Raw genomic sequence first — 23,001 nt, 5'->3', positions numbered from 1 at the left:
TGCAATTTTAAACAACAAAGACTTTAATTACTCCCAGGAAATATTTGATGATTTGGTAAAAAACGTTGATAATAAGGCATTTCTGCTCTTTCCACGATTTCTAAGCTACTATTTTGAACAAAAATTTGTAAAGGAAGATGCAGAATTGCCCAAACAAGGTGCTCCTTTTAAAATAAACTGTTTAACACCTGAAACATTCTCTAGAATGTTGGCACCAATAAAAACAAAAGCAGAGGTGCCTGAGCAGAATTTAGCAGATGAAACTGCTCCTCAGGTATCTGCTGCTGAGCCCACTGCTCCAGGTGATCAAAGCAGCACACCCACTGTTTTGAAACCCACACCTGCCACCAAAAAGACAAAAAGAAAAACAACCAGAAAACCCACCAAACCCAAAAAGGCATCTCTGGAAGATGAGATCCCAGAGACAATGCCTGTGACAGCACAAAAGTCACCAATAACCACTGCTGCTACTTCCTCACAGAAGTTGGTAGAAAGATCTCAACCCCAGCCTCAAACTCCTCCTGCATCCTCACAAAAGGATCAGGTTGTAAGCACAGGGACACCACAATATGAAGCTCTGGATCCACTCGGTTCCATCTTCCACAGTCCTGATCCCAAGGACATGTCTCTTTCAACCCCTATACCCTCACCCATCACATTCCCACAATCAATAAAACCCTTGTTGCATACAGATGCTATTACTCAGACACAAACCAGTTCCTCTCAATCACCTATCACTGAGAGTATACTTCCACAAGTGACCGGGTCTAATGTTGATATCTCTGTTATCCCAGCAACAACTGAGGAGGTTACACTGCCGGAATTACAAGTAATTCCGGTCAGTAGTTCAAGTGGAGCAGCCACTACAAATGTTGAACCCACTGGTTTACATTTGGACAGTGGTTACATTCATAAGACTCCCTTGAAAGCAATTTCTTCCACAGCACCTCTGAGAACCACCAGTGAGTTTGTTATGCCCACTGGCACATTTACAAGGTTAATAAGTGCTGAAGAAAGAAGTCCCGAGTACCAAGAACAAGGGGCATCAATGGCTGACTTTTGGGACTCTGTTCCTAAGTCATTCATTGGTAAAACCACTGCTGGTGGGGATTCAGATGATCCTGTTAAATCAGGTGATGATTCAAAATATCAGGAATTGACGGGTAGGGTTGAAAACCTTGAAACCTCAGTTGTCGAAATTAAGGATATGGTGCAGCAGCTGTTAAAAGCTCAGAAAGCCCAATCTACTGCTCCTCCAGCTCAAGCATCTGCTCAACAAGCACCTGCTGCAAATGAGTTATGGAACCTATTCCAACCACTGCTGGAAAGACAAAAGCAGATGGCAGATCAGCAGCATGCCATACATGTTCAAAAGCTGACCAATATGGTGGAATCAAGATTCAAGGATACTCAGGCAGATATAAAATCTATAAAAGCTCACATTCAAAATGCCTCTGGAAAAGTTCCTTCCACTGTTCTTTTCATGAACGAGCCCTTCTCAGATAATGCCAAAAAGGGGGAGAAGATCAAGTGGAAGAAAAAGGGAATTGACGTTGGTATGTATGTTGAGCCAGAAAATAGTCAAATCAAAACTGCAGTATCAACACACACCACATCACCACACACCACCACAACTACTGCTCCACTACCATCTGTGTCTACAGCACAAAAACCACCATCGTCATAAAAAACAACCAAACCATCATCACCCCCTACCAAAAAGCAGAAGACAACAGATGTTACAACATCTGTTGTAATGGAAACAGTGGTTGAAACACCAGTTGTTTCAACTACTGTTAGTCAGCCACTGATCACCACTCCAACAACTGCCATCATAACCCCTGCTCAAAAGCAGAAGACACCTGCTGATACATCAGTAGTTGTAATGACAACAGCAGTTGAGACACCAGTTGTTTCAGCAGCTGTTAGTCAACCATCCACCACTGCTCTCACAATATCCACCTCTTCTGTATCACAACCAAAGCTCTTAAGCAGAAAAAGAAAGCCAATCGCTGCCAATGAGGGTATACATGATCTAAATGCTGCACAATATCCACTAGAACTTGAAGCTCTCAAAAATGAGATGAGGCAATTCTATACAGAAGAAGATCCTTCAAAAAGAAGATTCTCCTCACTCATAGGCTACATGCCACCAGAGGATATGGATGATTACCTAGAGATCAAGGCAAGGCAAGCCAAAGTAAAAGCTAAGGTTGATAGTCAAAGTGAAGGTCTAAGCGACGAAGGCATTGCTAAAAGACTGGAGTTCTACTCAACAAAAGTAAAGCAGATAGAAGAATTTGCACAAGAGCTAATCAAAGAAAACGCTGATCAAAAGAAAAAGTTAAGGAAACAATATCTAGCCTACATCATGAAAGAGAAATTCTATCCTGCTGAAGAACAACAGTTTGAAGAATGGCCATTAGTTGCATTAAAGCATGAAGCTGAGAGGATTGACAGAATCAAAGATGATCCTACAAAGAAGAAAAATGCTCCAAACTGGAGCAAATTCAAAAAGCTCATTGCTGACCTCACTGCTGAATACAAAAGAAAGAAGAAGGAGCTGGTGGATGCAAAAATAGACACTGCTGAAGCCATATCAAAATGGTCCAGGCAGCAGATTGATGAAGCCTATAAAAGGCTAAAGAAAAGAAAAATAAATGTCTCAAGTGCTTCAAAGAAACGAGAACATATGATGAAACTTGAACAGCAGATTGAAAACCTCAAAACAATGTTCAAATCAGCATATAATCCTACTTTTGTGTCAGACCAAAAGGAAGGCAAACAGCTGACTGAGGAAGAGGTCAAAGAAAAGGAAGCAGAGTACTTCAAAGACACTATCATGAAAATGGGTCTAAAAGAAGATAGCTCAACAAAGCTTCAAAACCTTTTTGAGAAGGTGTTAAACAAACCTGCATCACCAAACACTGTAACAGACATGTCAGAAATTGAAAGGCAAGAGCTCATTGAACAAGAAACTGCAGAAGACATAGCTGCAGCAAACAAAGTCATTGAAGAAGCCTTCAAACGAATGTCTGAAAGTATGCAAGTGTTCACAAGGCCATCATCCCCCAACTCATCAAAGAATAAATCTCTCCCAAGAAACCCATTTGGTTTAAAAATACTAAAGTGGATGTCTGATCAAAAGACCCACATATTGACTTTTGTCAGAACCAATGGTGAGGTGAAGTACATATCAAGGAAAGAAGCACTTGGCTTAAGTGTTGAAGATTTGCAGGATCTCCTTAAACTTACACTGTGTAGGGATGAAGATGACCAGAGTGCCAAGGAATTTGAAGCTGAATTTAGGAAACAAGCTAAGGAACTCTTGATGAGGAATAAAGGTCCTGAATAATGAAGGGTTTTGGCATTATCTGTTCTAGAGGGAGATTGTTGGAATTGAACCCTACCAGAGGAACAGATAATGTAAAGCCAAAACCGGATCACATCAGTGGACTAACAATAAGCAGCAGTTTACACTAAGCTGACAGTGGTTACCTATCTGCTGATACACTCTAAACACTGCTCAGAAGAACAACCGATGAACCAAACTCTGATGAAACAACTAAAGACTGCTGAAGACAAACACTGAGCTCTATCTACTGCTGTCTCTTAAGTACTGCTGAAGATCCAAGCACTGCTCATTCAAAGACTGATCACCTTTTGAAGAAAGCACTGATGTTCAAGTAATCAGTGCTTAGGATACAACAGTGGAACGTGAACAGTGTTAGACTTGTTTTGTATTGTATTATCAATCAGTTGTTAGACATCAGTAGTTTTGTATAGATCACTGTTTATAGGTTGTTAGGCTGTTAGATGTCACTATCATGGTGACGTCAGCTGAGGTACATCAGTGGTTTGGTTTGCCCAGGGCCGGCTCAAGGGGGAGTGAAATAAAGCAAGAGCTTTAGGCCTCCATTTTCCTAGGGCCTCAAATTCTAAGAAAATATATTATATGCTGGTAATTTTGGCTTTGAGATTGTTAACATTGAGGTTTATAATCTATAATTATGCGTATACAAAGATGATATATGAATAATAGGATCCATAACATTTTTTTTCGATTACAAAAGGGCCCCAATTTTGCTATCCGCTTTAGGCCTAGAAAAATTTAGAAAATTTTGAGCCGGCCCTGGGTTTGCCTATAAATGGAACAGTACTTTGTACTGTTACATTTGATTGACTGAGTGGATTCTTCTTCTTCAGTCCAATCCTTTCATCTTGTGCAACCAACCTTGGGGTATCAGGCTGAGGGGGAGTTTAGATATGTAAGCATGCTTGTAATCTTTTGATTTTCATTGTAATCATTCAACTCAAAGTAAAGCAAGTGTTTATCATACTATTCTCTTCTTTGGATTGTGTTTACAAAGTTTGTACTCATTTCCGCTGCATTAACTGTTCAATTTATACAAACAAACACAATCATGAGAGCCTCAGATCCTAACATCATCGATACCAAAAGACAAACAAAATAAAACAATCGTAAAACCAAGCATATTTAACCGTTTCTTGTTCATCGACACCGACGATGCATAACACTTTCACATCCCAAACAACCTCAACAATAGAACAACATGTCTTATGCCTTAACCATAAAGGATAACAACAACATCAAAACATCGTAGTGGTGACCATTTTAAATCTTAAAATCACAACATGCACCTAATAATCGTTGAATGCATATTAAAAAGTATATGAAACACATCAAACATAAATTGGACTAACTGATCCCAAAAAAGGGTTAAAACCCTAGAAATCAGCGACCAAAACATCGTATAAGGTAATCATTTACCTAAAATAAGATTAAAGAGACAGAGTTTTACAATGAAATAGACGATCGAAACACCTCACCGTCGTATCCAATGGGGGAGTGTTTAGGTGATGGTGATTATAGAGAACTATAGCTTCCAAATGAAGCTAAGGAAAAATAGACACAACATTATATACCCACTTTAGGTACAAAGCCAAAATCACAAAGTATAAACCAATAAAACAAAGAACACCACAAAAGCAAGTTGTACAAACCAACATAGCACAACAATGTTACAAATTAATGTGGTTACTAATCGCTAGTCAGCCGTGGGGTGGGGATTAGCGATTGATCGGGATTAATTGGAATTAATTGGGTTTAGTTGTGATTAATCGACGCCTAGTCGGGATTTTTGCAACCATGCTAATTAGTAATATTTAAATTTGAATAAATTGAATTTTTAGTTGTAAGAATTAGAATTAAATAAAAACAATACTATAGTAGGTTTTAAATGATTTATACATTTTTTAAGGACAATTGTTATCCCTGCTCTACTTTACTATAACTTTAAATTATTCCTTTCTCTATATTTGAACATAGGGTATGCCTTTTAAAAGACATGTATCTCTAGTTAGTAAGTGAGCTAACCTTACAATTGAAAATGATTTCTATTTGGAATATATCAACTTTTCCTTTAGCCGTGATAAGTTTCTAACAAGGTATACGCTCAAATGCCAAAAGGTTATACATATGTGTAAATCAACGAGTTATACCAGATCAAGATCACACGTGTGTCAGTTTTATAATATTGACATACGTTGACATAAATTCAAGTTTATTCATATATTAGTAACGACCCGTTTAACACACACATTTGCAAAGATGTTTTGAACTTATTATTTTTTACGGTTTTACGCCCTACCGTGTTACAAATACTAGTTAGACATTTAAAACTTAAATTTTTTTGACTCTATTCTGATAATGTGTGGCATTTGATTTTTATAATAGTTAATAATTTGAACACGTGCCAACACATAAAAAATGTAAGTTTTATCAATTAGAACATAAATTATTTTTGATATATTATAACTACGATATTAAAAATGATAATATACATACGCAAATTTTAACTTAACATATACCCACTGCACACATTATTGTACATGTATTCATCCTTACATCTAACGTAGTGAGGCGCGAAGATGGTGATTTTTGAGGCATGGCGCCCCATAGCGCCCGACAACACCAATACTGCCGGCGCTATGGGGGTGATTTAGGATGGGGGCGGTATGTACATAGCGGCGTGGGAGAAGAGGAGTGGGGAATGTTGCTGCCATTTATGGAGGAGAGGGGTGTGAAATGAAAATAATTAATAGAAAAGGTAATGATGGCTAGAGTCTTTATGAATACGGGCTCTAGTGATATAATACCCCATAAAGCCCCTGTATGACGTGACGCGACACGTGTCGCATAACGCTCTCAAAGGGGCGACCACATATGGCATTAAAGCCATAAACATTCACCAACCTATGTCTCATTCTATGATTGTACGTGATCGTAAACATAGTCGAATGAATATTTTTTTGTTTAATTGTTATGTAAAGGTGTTTCTAGTGTAATTGTTATTGTGAGATAATTTAGCATGACAAAATGTCTCAATCATCTCAATGCAAGTTAATTATAGCATAACTGTATTTTTAATGTTTTCTATTTTGTAATGGAAATCACATTGGTACCATTCAATTCACCTTGAGTCTATTACACCTCTAGAAATATTGGTTACCCGTGATCTAAGCTAGGGTAACCGTATTGCTTTGGGTATTCGGATAGAACGGTTCAGTTTTAGACCGTTGTCTGGAATCTGGATCACGGACGGAGGTAGTGTACAAGCAAGGGTAGTGTAAAAATACATTTCAACTCTGTCTACCTAGTTTAATTTTTTTATACATAGGATACCCCTAATACAAACTTTTTTGGGTACCCCTGAATTTTTGATGTAGATCCGCCACAAATTCTCAGATAGTTGCAAGAAAACTAGTTTACAAATTCCAAGCTTAGCGATAAACAAAACGTAAATAAATGACCAACCCATCTGAATAACCATTAAAAGAAGCCTAATAACTTTTCTTGATAGATAAAAATGTTACACATGCTTCAAACACAATTGTAGTAGTCTTTACTTATGCAATAAACATAATAAGTGGCAAGCCAACAGCTGTAACTGCAATGGTGGAAATAACACCAAATTTAAGGTGATTCCAAAACGTAAGATTGTACCCATAGTTTTGAGACCGACGAGCTTGTTCACACACAATCAGGATAGCGGCTGACCCGAGTAGTGACAAATTCCCGGCTACTGTGCTCACCCAAGCCAATATTAGCCATGCTTTTTTCTCCTTTTCGGGTGATATAGTAGCAGCCGCTGCTGCCACCCTTGATCCAAGCAAGAGTACTGAAAGTTAAAAAAAAAAAGATGCACTAATTACTTTGTCATTTATAAAAAATATACTTTCAACAACACTCTTTATCTTATGATATGCCTACCAATACCTCTGCTATAAGTGGGATAATACTCTACGTTTGTTTGTTTGTTTGTTAAACGCTTTCGAATAAGCAATCATAAACGCCCCTAAATAAGAGCACATTCGGTTTTTATGTTAGTAGAAGATGGAAAGAGTACCTGTTGGCACATTTGAAGCAAGATTTGATAAAACAACTATCACAATAGCAAGAACCGCGATACCGCTAACTTGATCAATTTTGGCATAAGGTTCCACAAAGTTCCATATCGCACTTGGGATTCCTGTTCTATTGAAGCCTTCAACGGTCACAAACATCCCGCAAAAGAATATCAACCGTGAGTAAGAAACATGGATGATAAAATGAATGTAAGTCAATGAATAAGGGAATCAAGTTTAAACATAGTGCATTTTTTAGTCTTGAAATTTTCTTTTATTTATATAAAATTTATAAAACAAGGAATGGACATAAATCTAGGTTCTTTCAAAGGTATACCTTTTCTAAGCATGGTCTAGCATCCTTGAAATCAAGAATCACAAGAGCCATTGCAGCTGTAACGGCGGTCCATGACATGTCTAATTCCATGAGGAAACATACTAACATTCCCAGTGTAATAACATAAACTCCTATCTTCCATAATATCAACTTCCATTTAGCAAACTTGTGCAATGGTCCATTTTCCATAACATCTTTCGTGCCATTTGCATCACCGAGACCAACTACGCGATTCCTAAGAGCATTAACGTCTATGCGTCCACTACGACCTGGAAAGGTATGACTATTTATGGCTTCATTGAGATCTTGAGATGTAAGATGTGACATTGTAGCGGGTGAAAACCTATGCGAATTCACATCTTCTTCTGGCCGGTTAATTACCTCTGTTGGAGGTTCTTTTTCGTCTTTCTGAACAGATAACACCTTCCAAAACATGCATAACAGAATCAAAGCATTTACACAACTGCCCACCACCATTGCTAATACAATCCCCAACAAGAATTTCCCAAATGGTATCTTGCTTTGAACTGCTATAACCAAATTTTGAGGGTTACCGATCGGTGTAGCAGCAGACCCAATATTTGAACTGGAAGCAAGTGCTAGTAAGAAAGGACGGGGTGGGAGGTTTTGTTGTCTAGCAATTTTGAGTACAAACTCAGTTAATACAACACATGACGTGTCGTTGGTGAAAAAAGCACTAGAAACTGCCGAAACTAAGCAAACTCGACAAAGCAAATCTTTAGGTCCTTGGCTTTTCCATGTAAGCAACGTGCCTAAATATTTGAATATATCAGCTCTTTCAAGATAGATACCTACGACCATTGTACCAAAAAGAAGACCAAGAATTGGAAGATTGATAGAATCATACGCTTGATCAGGCTTTAAAACTTGAAAAAGAACCATGAGCATGGCACCAAGTAGTGACCTTGCTGTTCTTCCAATAGGCATAAAGGGGACAGCAGGAAAAACAGCCAAAACCCAAAATACAGCAAAAGCAATAGAGCCTAGAACCACCTTCACAATAGGAGCCATACCCAATTCTCTTGTCAATAATCACCCTACCATATAGAAATGAACAGTTAACAACTTGTTGGTAGATTATGTATCACAACCAATCAAATTTAGCAACATTTGAATATATTAACAAAGTAATAAGCGTCACATTGTTCAATACGCATATACATAAGTCTTTTTATCAAACACATGGAGCGCACATTACCATAATTACTAATACGCATTATGATCAATGCACTTAGAAACATCATTGAACGTAAAAGAAAGTTAAGGGGAAAAACCATATTCAGAATAGCACGCTAAACTGGAAATTTTTAATTTGATATATAATGATCAAAGAACTTAAGATTGTTACATGTTACATTCAAATAGTGTAATATTGATCTTATCAAATGTATAGTATGAATGATTGGAAAAGGTTACATCTTCTCATTGAGAAGCTATGAATATATACATATTTACAAGCTCCATTTTAGGAGAGAAATGAGCAAAAAATCTTGACCAAAGAATGAATAAAAGACTACCTAAAATACTATGTAACTGAAAATACAATAAATATAAATGACAAGGATCATGGCACAAATCATGTATTGTTAATACGCCCCCGCAAGATGGAGGATTCGTTGGAGACTCCAATCTTGGGCCGAATTGAGAGGAAGGGCGCCCGTGGTAGTGGTTTAGTGAGAACATCCGCGAGTTGATCTTTAGAGCTTATATGCAAAACTTGTAGCTTGCCCGCATTGACTTGTTCTCTGACAAAGTGGTAGTCCCAAGGCGACATGTTTCATTCTAGAGTGGTATACCGGGTTGGCACATAAGTAGGTGGCACCGGTATTGTCACAAAATAACTGAGGCGTGCGTAGCGGTGGAATTCCAAGTTCATGAAGGAGATTCTGTACCCAATCGATTTCGGCAGCTGCGTTGGCCGCGGCTTTGTACTCGGCCTCGGTAGATGAACGGGAGACCGTCTTTTGGCGAGAAGAACGCCAAGAGATAATATTAGCACCAAGGTATAAAATATATGCTGTAGTAGACCGCCCTCCAACATTGACCCATCCCCAACCCGAATCAGAGAATGCACGAAGTGTCAAGGGAGAGTCTGTAACGCCCTGCGTTTTCAAACTTCCTACATTTAGAAACCTTACGTGAAATTCTAACTTTGGAAATCTTGTGTTCTTATAACCATTCTTTCATTGTAATCGTTGTAAAATACGGAACTTGCTTCGTAAATAAAACTTGTACATTACACTTTTTACCTAGTTAAATCATGTTTTATTTCATATTTCACCCTGTTACAAGTTAGGGGAAACATTGTTGCACATTATTACACAACTTAACTAACAAAATTACTCATTATAATGTTTTAAAAAAAATAAAAAAAATAAAGAAATATGGCAGCCCAATTCAGCAAAATTCAGCCCCATATAGTTGGGTTTTGTGGGCTAGTTTCAAGGTGTAACCCCTTCTAAACACTTCCAAAGTCCAACCCATTGAAACCCTAATCCTTCTCCCTATAAATACCACTTATAACCAGCCTCCCTACCACTTTTACAACCCTAAAAACTCACAAAACATCCACCAAACCGTAGCTGAAAGCAAGGGTTCGAGTAGATTGACACCCCTTCACGAAAATGAGCATAACTCACTCAATTCTTATCCGGTTCACTCGATTCTTTTTCCTACTTGCTTGTATAATCATGGGGTTCGATTCCTAGACTTCTCCTTGGAGAAATCAGACCTAGAAATGCCCCGAAATAGTCCATAAACTTTCTGTTTGTTTTTATGTTCATCAAAAACTTGTTTAAACCTATGCAACTTGTGTCTAACACATCTCATACCTATGTCCTAATGCTTACAACTTATCCCATGGTTGGTTAAGCTTAAAAACAAGGTTGAGACATTTAAAATCAGAGGATTAAACCTCATAAACTTGGTGTTTTGTTTAGGGTTTTTAACCCACAAGTCATGTCAAACTTTGTCTTTGATACATGAGTGATTATGGAACAACTTGGGTTGTCCAAACATACAATCCTCACATGATTTGATGATTTCTCTTAGTTAGTGTGTATATTTCTTATTCTTTATTGTATGTTCATGACCCTCCTTGGTTGTTTTTTTTTACATCAAGTGTAGTGGTGAACACATAGAGGTGCCTAAATGGAAGACTTGATCTTCCTACCTCCTACATGACTTCTATGACATTTAGAGGTACCAAAATGAAGATTTTAATCTTCTACCTCATGCTTGAACTATTGGACATATATTATATAACCTAAATATATTATTCGAATAATCGAATCTTTGATGATGAACTAATGTTCATATGTCGGGGTACTAGATTACATCATCCTAGACTATGATAACTTGTCACGATTCTAATGGAACCTTGTTCCATGAAAACATCTAAACTCCTTCGAGTTTCCTAGTGTCAAGAACAAGCATCATATGTACTAAATGATTATTTTCCATGTTATTCTCATGTCTTATTTTTATGTTGTTTTAAACACCGAATCTCGACTCTAAACATACTTGAACCTTAACCCTTATACATTCGGACTCTAAATCTCTACTCGTCAACAATTGGATAATCGGAAAACATATGCAAACTTTGTGAGTATACTCGTACTTTTCCCCTTTTTACTTTTACTACTTTTGGGGTGTAACATGTTTACCTATTGAAACTTACACATGAACTTTTGTCTAAACACATGAACATTCCTATAACATGCTTGTATATGTGATGGCTTGATACTTTAAATTTGGGTGATTCTTATGTGTTGAACTTATCATTAACTTCGTACGAGCCAAACCTTGACATATGTAGCGCTATAGGATTAACGACCCGCCTCTACTGAAACTTTGGTTATGTCATGAGCAAGTTGCGTTTTCTTGGTTTGATATGTTAGACACATGCCATGTTTAAATGTTTATCTTGAATCACATGCATGCTATGAGGAATTGTTCAAACTTATCTTTTGCTATGTACGTATCAAACTTGTATACTCGCCTTTGCTTTTGCATTGAACTTTATTTTAAACATGTTACAGGTTGAGGACGATGATGCTATGAAATGAAGTAGCGTTGATGCCTAGATACACATATAGACGTTAGGGTTTAAAATGTTGTATCAAAATTTTGTTATGTTATCATGTTGTTTTGTTAAACTTGTCGTATTTGAATTTCTTGTAATGTTGACTATTTGAAGTTATGAAATGAAATGAAATTTGGATTTTCTAAATATTGTCACAAATAGCGTTATGATGTCTCTAGCAATCTTCACACTTCGTCTCATCCCGATGTTTCCGCCATTGGTTGGGGTGTGACAGATTGGTATCAGAGCCATAACTATAGGGAATTAGGAAAAGTAGGAATGCTTTAGCCTAGTCTATAGTTTTAGAGCCTTATTCTTATGTTTTACTTGAAACTACTTGCATGCTACCTTATTTGCTCTTACTTATTCTCTTTTGATCTTGTAAGCATATGTGTCACTTGTGGGTTAACACTTAACATGCTATACTTGATTTTATTATGTGTTAATACTTGTTTCTTCATTTTATCCTTTATGTGTGTTCTTGACATACTTTTTATGCATTAATATTCGTTTCATCATTTCACTTTTATTGTGATGTTCTTGACATGTTATACTTGTTTGTTTAATCTTTAATATAAACTTTTCCTCACGCGTTTTACTCGATTATTCTAAATCCGACAACACACATATTACACAAACGTGACGAGTTCACCAAAATAGGCGTGAAACCCATAATTTGGTGAACAACTCTCAATCCATCCACTTTCCTTTTCTTTTTACATGAAATTCACCATCAAGTTAGGAGTGAAATCCTCACCTTGATGGAGAAGTTCAAATTTCAAATTCTAGTGGATCCTCGTCAAAGTGTTGAAATTAAATTTTGACCCGACGAGTACCAACCACACTTAGGATACGAAACCGTCAAGTTAGGGGTGAAACCCGCACCTTGGCGACTAGTTCCACTCCTTGATTTTTTTCATAAATCCCGCCAAGTCTCGAAATTTCGATTGATTTGGGACATGTAGTAACCAGAAGGGTAAATACCGTTAACCGACTTGTCGGCGAGAGTATTTTACCTATTAGGCCAAAGCATGCTCCTCAAATTCAAAAGACTTTTCGACCACTTTGGTTAGTCAAAGTTCCGTTTGGAACACTCCAAACTTTGGTCAAACATGTGTTTCTATTATTTATTTATACGATGCAATCTTTCAAACTCGAGTTTACTTTCGATTTCTCTTTTCACACACACAACATATTGAACCTTTTCCATACATTTATACATATGCATGATTTCATATAATTTAAATTCGTTTTCCTTGTAACGACAAGTGGAGAAATATCATCGAGATGGGAGTGACTTCCTTACCTTGACGATTAGCTCCACTCCCTTTTCCTCAAAACGACCTCACCAACGAGTTAGGGGTGATTCCCTAACTTAGGTGACCGTTACCAAAACTTCTCTTTCGAAACATCTTATTATGCAAACTCGATCATACTTTATACCCAAATTGTTTCATGTTATTTAAAAATACCCACTCATACAGATTTCGAAATACATTGTTTTATCAAACGTACTTTTTATTCTACAATCTATTTTCACTCAACTCATATACGCGAAATTCATAATCATGTCTTAAAACGTTTTATTACTCAAACTTCAAAACCTTACGAAATGCTACCTATCAATTTAATCGGCCCAATGAAACTCTTGCCCATGAACTTCGTATTCGACTTAATCACTAAAACTTGCTCACATTATATCGTCATACTAGAGACTTCCATTCTAAATTGAAACCAAACCAACCTTTCTCAATTACCTATAGGATCTTATAGATATTATGAGATCGTTTTACCAAAGAATATTTCCAACATCAAGGAACCATTTGTCTAAACCCTTTAAAATGAACACTAAGACCTTTGATAAATCCCTTTTCCAAGGATCAACGTATTCACAAAAAACTCCAAAATTTCTTGTTAGATGAAACGAACTTACCTTTTTCCTACACCTATTTCTCAAAACACGTGGGCAAGAAGACTCCATGGGGACCGACCATCTTCGGATCTCGTAAACTCTTTTAAAACAAAGGTAGCATTTCCATTCATTACGAAATGCGATATGCATGACCAATAAGTACTTTATATACTCTTACATATGCAAACTATATTCTACCCTTTTAAACCAAGCTCAATCTAAATTTGATTCAATAAACTCAATGTTTCGTTTAAACAACTATACATGCATATCATCGTACACATTTTGGTCGATACCTCGCGATAACATCATTTATATCATTCGTATTACATACTCGACCTTTTGAATGCTTTATACACTTAGATCCGTGGTGTCCCAACAAACACTATATACGCAATATTTATTTTTCATACCTACACCTATGTTCATACGTTTTATGCTTCTACTTATATGCATACTACTTATACGTTTTGCGCTTCTACTTGTACACATACTACTTACACGTTTTATGTTTATGCTCATACATACATGCGTATTCATACTTAAACTTATGCTCATACTTTCATCCTTACTCATGATTCGTACATTCGTACCTATACGCGAGCGTAATCCGAGGGATTCGCTTACGTGGGTCCCATACATGCTTAAACATAAACATGCTTACATACGACATTCTTCTACGTACACATTCTTATTTTCAAATTCATGTATACCTTGGTTCATACATAACTAGTACAAGCTATGTGGATCATGCGACGATCAGTATAATCGCGGGTGCACACGGGATTATAGTGATAGGCGTATGAGAACCATAGAGTGTACTACTGTGTATGGTAAGACACGGAACGTAACATGACCCCGAGTAACGAAACTGACGTAATGTGGTTAAAACATGGTGGATACGCCGCTGGTACTTCCTATATATAAGTGTTTTCACCATGTTACCAAACTTTCGTAAAACGTGCCATGAGAAATTCAGTGTGTTGCAGACCTTTTGGACCTAATACAACTTCACGCAACTCACCAACGCATTATATCCGATTAATGACGAGACTTCATCCTTAACACACTACGTTTATCTATCCAACACTTATGCTATTCACATACTTGTACTCTTTAAGAGCCATTCTTTCATTCTATACTCGTATTATTTTATACAAAACTCGTTCGCAATCCAGCTTGTTTAAACATTTGAGTCCTAACTTACCTCATTACCTATAAAATAGCCTCCCTATTCTTGATTCTTGTGTAACTATACTTAGTATCTCTCTATTGCTTTATTTAAAGTAACAAACCTTTTCGTTCCTCTCAATAAACAGGTTTTACAAAAGTATGATTTTTTTATACTATCCTTAAAAACTTCCCCTTGTAAATCTACCTTGATGTTCTCCAAAATTTGGTACTTTTCAAAACTTTCAAACTTCCCAAGTTTCAATTCTTAATGATCACCTATATGCCAAAAACTCTTTCAAGCCTTCCTCTTGAATAAATTTCGGGACGAAATTTCCTAAAGGAGGGGAGACTGTAACGCCCTGCGTGTTCAAACTTCCTACATTTAGAAACCTTACGTGAAATTCTAACTTTGGAAATCTTGTGTTCTTATAACCATTCTTTCATTGTAATCGTTGTAAAATACGGAACTTGCTTCGTAAATAAAACTTGTACATTACACTTTTTACCTAGTTAAATCATGTTTTATTTCATATTTCACCCTGTTACAAGTTAGGGGAAACATTGTTGCACATTATTACACAACTTAACTAACAAAATTACTCATTATAATGTTTTAAAAAAATAAAAAAATAAAGAAATATGGCAGCCCAATTCAGCAAAATTCAGCCCCATATAGTTGGGTTTTGTGGGCTAGTTTCAAGGTGTAACCCCTTCTAAACACTTCCAAAGCCCAACCCATTGAAACCCTAATCCTTCCCCCTATAAATACCACTTATAACCAGCCTCCCTACCACTTTTGCAACCCTTAAAACTCACAAAACATCCACCAAACCGTAGCTGAAAGCAAGGGTTCGAGTAGATTGACACCCCTTCACGAAAATGAGCATAACTCACTCAATTCTTATCCGATTCACTCGATTCTTTTTCCTACTTGCTTGTATAATCATGGGGTTCGATTCCTAGACTTCTCCTTGGAGAAATCAGACCTAGAAATGCCCCGAAATAGTCCATAAACTTTCTGTTTGTTTTTATGTTCATCAAAAACTTGTTTAAACCTATGCAACTTGTGTCTAACACATCTCATACCTATGTCCTAATGCTTACAACTTATCCCATGGTTGGTTAAGCTTAAAAACAAGGTTGAGACATTTAAAATCAGAGGATTAAACCTCATAAACTTGGTGTTTTGTTTAGGGTTTTTAACCCACAAGTCATGTCAAACTTTGTCTTTGATACATGAGTGATTATGGAACAACTTGGGTTGTCCAAACATACAATCCTCACATGATTTGATGATTTCTCTTAGTTAGTGTGTATATTTCTTATTCTTTATTGTATGTTCATGACCCTCCTTGGTTGTTTTTTTTTACATCAAGTGTAGTGGTGAACACATAGAGGTGCCTAAATGGAAGACTTGATCTTCCTACCTCCTACATGACTTCTATGACATTTAGAGGTACCAAAATGAAGATTTTAATCTTCTACCTCATGCTTGAACTATTGGACATATATTATATAACCTAAATATATTATTCGAATAATCGAATCTTTGATGATGAACTAGTGTTCATATGTCGGGGTACTAGATTACATCATCCTAGACTATGATAACTTGTCACGATTCTAATGGAACCTTGTTCCATGAAAACATCTAAACTCCTTCGAGTTTCCTAGTGTCAAGAACAAGCATCATATGTACTAAATGATTATTTTCCATGTTATTCTCATGTCTTATTTTTATGTTGTTTTAAACACCGAATCTCGACTCTAAACATACTTGAACCTTAACCCTTATACATTCGGACTCTAAATCTCTACTCGTCAACGATTGGATAATCGGAAAACATATGCAAACTTTGTGAGTATACTCGTACTTTTCCCCTTTTTACTTTTACTACTTTTGGGGTGTAACATGTTTACCTATTGAAACTTACACATGAACTTTTGTCTAAACACATGAACATTCCTATAACATGCTTGTATATGTGATGGCTTGATACTTTAAATTTGGGTGATTCTTATGTGTTGAACTTATCATTAACTTCGTACGAGCCAAACCTTGACATATGTAGCGCTATAGGATTAACGACCCGCCTCTACTAAAACTTTGGTTATGTCATGAGCAAGTTGCGTTTTCTTGGTTTGATATGTTAGACACATGCCATGTTTAAATGTTTATCTTGAATCACATGCATGCTATGAGGAATTGTTCAAACTTATCTTTTGCTATGTACGTATCAAACTTGTATACTCGCCTTTGCTTTTGCATTGAACTTTATTTTAAACATGTTACAGGTTGAGGACGATGATGCTATGAAATGAAGTAGCGTTGATGCCTAGATACACATATAGACGTTAGGGTTTAAAATGTTGTATCAAAATTTTGTTATGTTATCATGTTGTTTTGTTAAACTTGTCGTATTTGAATTTCTTGTAATGTTGACTATTTGAAGTTATGAAATGAAATGAAATTTGGATTTTCTAAATATTGTCACAAATAGCGTTATGATGTCTCTAGCAATCTTCACACTTCGTCTCATCCCGATGTTTCCGCCATTGGTTGGGGTGTGACAGAGTCACGATGTAAGTAAAGCCCATGATGTACCATTCCTTTCAAATAGCGGAGAACCCGTTTAAGGGCTTGCCAATGAGATTGTCTAGGGGTGTGCATGAATTGGGAGAGTTTGTTGACAACAAATGAGATATCCGGTCGAGTAAAGGCTAGGTATTGTAAGGAACCAACAAGTTTTCGGTATTGGGTGGGATCAACGGTTGGGGTGGAGTCAACCGGAAGGAGGGGATTAGATACACTCATGGGAGTGAGAACATCCTTGGCACCATCCATTTTGAATGCCGTAAGAATGTCATGAATATGGCGATGTTGAGATAGAAAGCGGCCTTGAGGTGTAGGGATAACCTCAATGCCTAGGAAGTGATGAAGAGAGCCAAGGTCCTTGATGGAGAAGTTGTGACCGAGGGAGGTAACGAAGGTTTCCAGAAAGGTGTTGTCGCTACCGGTTATGACAATGTCGTCAACATAGACTAGTAGGTAACACGTGACACCTTGATGATTGTAGATAAATAGAGATGGATCAGATAAGGATTTCCGAAATCCGAAGTGCAAGAGGAAGGCAGTAAGTTCATTGTACCATGCCCGCGGGGCTTGTTTGAGCACATATAGAGATTTTCGAAGTTTGTAATTGTGATTTGGAAACTCCGAGTGGGCAAAACTCGGTGGTTGTACCATGAAGACATCCTCGTGTAAGGTACCGTGGAGGAATGCATTGTTGACGTCTAGTTGACGTATGGCCCATTGTTTAGAAAGAACAATGGATAAAATGGTACGAATCGTGACTGGCTTTATGACCGGGATAAGGTGTCAAAATAATCTGTGCCAAATTGTTGATGGAAACCTTTCGCAACAAGGCGTGCTTTGTACTTGTCAATGGTGCCGTCGGCCTTTCGCTTACCCGAAAGATCCATTTGCAGCCAATAACATGTTGGTTGGTTCGAGGAATGAGCTCCCATGTTTGATTGTGGAGTAACACATTGAACTCAAGATCCATGGCATGGCACCATTGAGGATCTTTCATAGCTTGTGTGTGGGTTGTTGGTTCAAGTGTAGGAGGTATAGGGTGGAGGGAGGTGGAGTTTATGAAGCTTGGGTTGAAATATTTGCGGTTGGGTTTGGGCTGCCGTTTGGCAGGAGAAGGCGAGGATTGGGCTGTAGTGGAGTGTTCAATAGATGAGGGAATGGATGGGGTGTTGGTGGGAGTGGAAGTAGTGACAGGAGGTGAGGTCGTAGAGGATGAGGGTGCTGAAGTGGGAGTATTAGGTGGTGTTGAAGTGGGGTTATCGGAGGACTGATTTGGGTCGGTTGAGGGTGGAGTGGAGGGTGATGTTGAGAACATGTGGGGAGAGGGTGGTGGGGTTGGTGAAGGACTCGGTGTGAGGTTGGATATCTCGGGTTGGGATGTATGGTTGGTTGGGTAGGCAGGAGTGAAGATGGGAGGAATGACAAGTGGTGTATTGTTGGAAGGAGAAGTGTTGGTTGTTAATGTAGAAGATGTAGGTGAGGAGTGGTCTAGATTAGGTATGGGAAAGGAATAAGTTTGAGGATGATTAGATTTTGGGTGTTCACTGGGATAAGCAGGAAACTTGTTGGGTATGAATTCTACATGTCTTGAGTGGTAGAGTTTGGATGTTGGTGGGTCAAAACACTTAAAGGCCGACTTCGATGTCGAGTACCCCAAGAAAATAACGAGCAAGAACGGTGTTGAAGTTTGGAGGTAGTGTACGGGCATAACCATGGGTAGCAAAGACACCCGAATGGTTTGAGTTTCATGTAGTTTGGTGGTTTTTCGAATAGCATGTCATGCGGGGTTTTGTTGTTAAGAATGGGAGTAGGAAGGCGGTTGATAAGGTAGACGGCGGTTTGAAAGGCATGAGACCAAAATTTTTGAGAGAGGTTGGCATAGTGAAGTAATGCGAGACCCGTTTCAACCACGTGACGATGACGCCTTTCGGCAACACCGTTTTGTTCGGGTGTGTGCGGTGGTGTTGTGTAGTGGGAGATTCCATTTGAAGTTAGATAGGGTTTGAGGCCAATGTATTCACCGCCATTGTCGGTAAAAAGAGACACGAGGGGTGTTTTAAAAAAGCGTTCAACAAGTGATTTAAATTGTGAAAAAAGTGTGGAAACGTCGGATTTCCGTTTCATGGGGTATAACCACACATATTTGGAGAAGAAATCAACAAAGATGACGTAGTAGTTAAACCCGTCAATAGAGGTTTGTACCGGTCCCCATACGTCCGAATAGATAAGTTCTAGTGGTTTGTGCACAACAAATGAGTTTGAGCCAAATGGAAGTTTGTGACTTTTATTCAAAGAACAAGATGTACAGTGAAACGACTCGGGTGACACTTTATTACCTTGTAGTCCTAATTTGGTAATTAAAGACTTAAGCACTTGGTACGATGGATGTCCAAGAGTGTGGTGCCACTCGAGTAGTGATCTTGTTCCAGTTGCATGAACTTGATGAGATGAAGGAAATAGTTCGTAGTAAACATCATTGACGTTTACTCCCCGCATGAGATGCGCCCCCGTGTGTAGGTCCTTAACCAAGAAATGGAATGGAAAAAATTCAACAGAGACACGGTTAGTACGACATATTTTAGCAACGGAAATGAGATAACTTCGTAAATGAGGGACAACAAGGACACGGTTAGCAACAGAGACACGGTTAGGAATTTTTGTATGACCAATGTGAGTGATGGGTAGAGATTTACCATCACCTAAGACAATCTCATCTGGGCCTCCATATTCGGAAAAAACGGGCAACGAGTTTTGATTTGGTGCGGTATGGCCAGATGCTCCGGTGTCCCACATCCATGGTGGTGTAGAACCTGCAGTAGGATAAGCAGAAGTATAGTTAACTAATGATGTGGAGCCTGTAGGACCGTGACCTGGGTAGTTGTAGTCGCGAAGAAAGCGTCCTAGTTTGCGGCAATCCTTAGTCTCATGACTAGGAATGTTGCAAAAGTGGCAATAAGCATTGTTGCGGGTGTGACGGTTTTGGTTTGAAGTGTGGGGTTTGTCTCGGGTGTTCCAGGAAGGACGAGACGGGTTGGGTTTTTGGTAGCGGAAATCGGTTTGTGGTTTGGGATAAGTTTGGGCAGGTTAGCGTTGGGTATGATTGATTGTGGTAATGAGGGGTTCAGCGGATGCGTCTTTAATGGTGCGTTCATGGTCAAGCAATTTGTCAAAGAGTTGGGTAAATGAGATTGTGGTGTCTCGTGACTTTAGGGACTGAACGAGTCCGGCGAACTCGTCACCAAGTTGATTCATGGTATGAATCACTAAGTCTTCTTCATCAATAGGGCTCTGAGCGAGGGCTAACTCGTCTGAAATGGATTTCATATCGTGCAGAAAATCGGTCACAGACCGAGTACCTTTTGGGTTCTTGGAGAGTTTGGACTTGAGGGAGATGATGCGTGAGAGAGAGAGCCGCTGGCATAGCTGACGTTTAGGGTGTCCCACGCTTGTCGAGCAGTGTCGGCAACTAAGACAAGGGGCCGAATGGCATCCGAGCAACTGCCAAGGAGCGCGCTAATTATCATTTGATCCTGCCGAAACCAAAGCAGGTAGTCGGGATTCGATTTGGAGACTTCACCAGCGGCCACAGTTTTGGCCGGTGGTTCAGAACTTCCGATGATGTGGTGGTCGAGTTCGAGTCCGATGAGGGTCGATAGGACCTGTTTGCGCCAAGAAGGGAAATTATTTGAGGTGAGTTTGATGGGGAAATGGGTGGCTGCAGTGAGGGACACGCTTTATTTGGTAGCCATGGCTGGGTTAAGGCTAACGAGATAAGGTTGCAGGAAAAAAAAAAGCAGTAGATGATGCAGGCTGCTGTGAAGAGGTGGTTGCAGGGTGTTTGTGGATCGGAAAAAAAAAGGAACTCGTAGGAGTGTGTATTAGGCTCTGATACGATATCAAATGTATAGTATGAATGATTGGAAAAGGTTACATCTTCTCATCTTCTCATTGAGAAGCTATGAATATATACATATTTACAAGCTCCATTTTAGGAGAGAAATGAGCAAACAATCTTGATCAAAGAATGAATGAAAGACTACCTAAAATACTATGTAACTAAAAATACAATAAATATAAATGACAAGGATCATGGCGCAAATCATGTATTGTTAATAGATCTATCCTACAGAAGAAGTGTTTTCCTTATTATATAACTCATTATTCTTCCTTGTTTCATCTTTATATTATTTACCATGTCATAAAATCACTTGGGTCATCATATTCTTACATTCATAAACCCCATAAATATCAGATAGATTGTTCGGGAAAAGCCGAAGTAACACAAAGTGGTTCACCACTGTCATTAGTTATCGTTCATAAAAACAACGAACACGCATATAATTTGGGTTGTGTGCCCTTAAAAAAATGGGGACTTCTGGTCTTTACTTGTTGCTTATTAAGCCTATGTTCATCATGGCAAATCAACAACATATTTACCTATTAGATACTACTCGGTCTCGGTGGCCCACCCAACACTATACAGATAATAACCCTTGTATCCCACATGAATCGTAACTAATTATACAACTCTTAAAGAATGTCTTACCAACTCTTAAAGAATTACCAAAAAAAATTACCAACTCTTAAAGAATGTCTTACCTTAATTATACAGAACCACCAAACCGAGCCTGATCATCCCAATTTCCTACAGTTATAAGGAAAACACCTTCTAAGATATTGTGGAATACTAATTTCGATTTGTTGACTAATTAAGAAATAAATGACACTAATCTATACTATATTATAATACATGAGGGAAGGATTCTCAAAAGTTAAGAACTTCTTACTCCATTATTTATAAATAAACCCCTAGAATGAGGGTAAAGTGGTCTTTTAAACCATAATTATTTTTTAGTCCCTCAATCTATTACATTTAAATCCTTGACATTTAACATAATTATGGGTAATTAGTTACACTCCCCCCCCCCCTCTTTAATTCTTTAATGTATTCCTGCGATATCTTACAACCTGTAATGTTTCAAAAAAATCCGAAGGTACCATGACGATCGGCACATTTTTTTAAACGTTTCGACAGTTGTCTTTTTTAGTTTTGTCGTGCGTTCATAAAGTACAAATAGCCGATGCGTAAATGTACAATTGATTAAAGCCAACATTTGTTTTTTACCCAAGCCAGCTTTGACCATTACCTAGTTACCGTACATTAACATTTGTTTTTTACCCAAATTTTTTATTTTGAACGGCATTAATAAACTAAAATATTCTCTAATTTTACTTGTACAGAGTCAGTTTGTTGTGGCATGTTTAATATAGTAAGTATAGATAAAACTCACAACAAACTTCATATTAAACATGCCACAACAAACTAAACAGGATATGTGCATCTTATTTTAAAACTTAAAACTCACAACAAACTTCCTAAATAAATGGATGACCAATCTAAAACTAAACCCAAATGGACTACTATAAATACATAGCAAACACTCACAATT

General features: G+C 38.0%; 1 protein-coding gene across 1 annotated transcript; it reads right to left on the bottom strand.

The window, feature by feature from the left end:
• Positions 1 to 6,930: 6,930 nt before the first annotated feature.
• LOC110882713 (silicon efflux transporter LSI2) lies at positions 6,931 to 17,800 on the bottom strand. The gene is made up of 5 exons (XM_022130663.1): positions 17,561 to 17,800; positions 9,629 to 9,888; positions 7,766 to 8,807; positions 7,431 to 7,620; positions 6,931 to 7,202 (listed from the first exon to the last, which is right to left on the bottom strand). The coding sequence occupies exons 1-5, from the start codon at positions 17,798 to 17,800 to the stop codon at positions 6,931 to 6,933; spliced, it is 2,004 nt and encodes a 667-aa protein (XP_021986355.1).
• Between the last annotated feature and the right edge of the window lie 5,201 nt (positions 17,801 to 23,001).

The sequence above is a fragment of the Helianthus annuus genome, chromosome 13 (genome assembly GCF_002127325.2).
Source record: "Helianthus annuus cultivar XRQ/B chromosome 13, HanXRQr2.0-SUNRISE, whole genome shotgun sequence".
In the NCBI taxonomy this organism is placed as follows: Eukaryota; Viridiplantae; Streptophyta; class Magnoliopsida; order Asterales; family Asteraceae; genus Helianthus; species Helianthus annuus.
The sequence above is the reverse complement of the archived record's forward strand: the minus strand, read 5'-3'. Positions and strand labels throughout refer to the sequence as shown.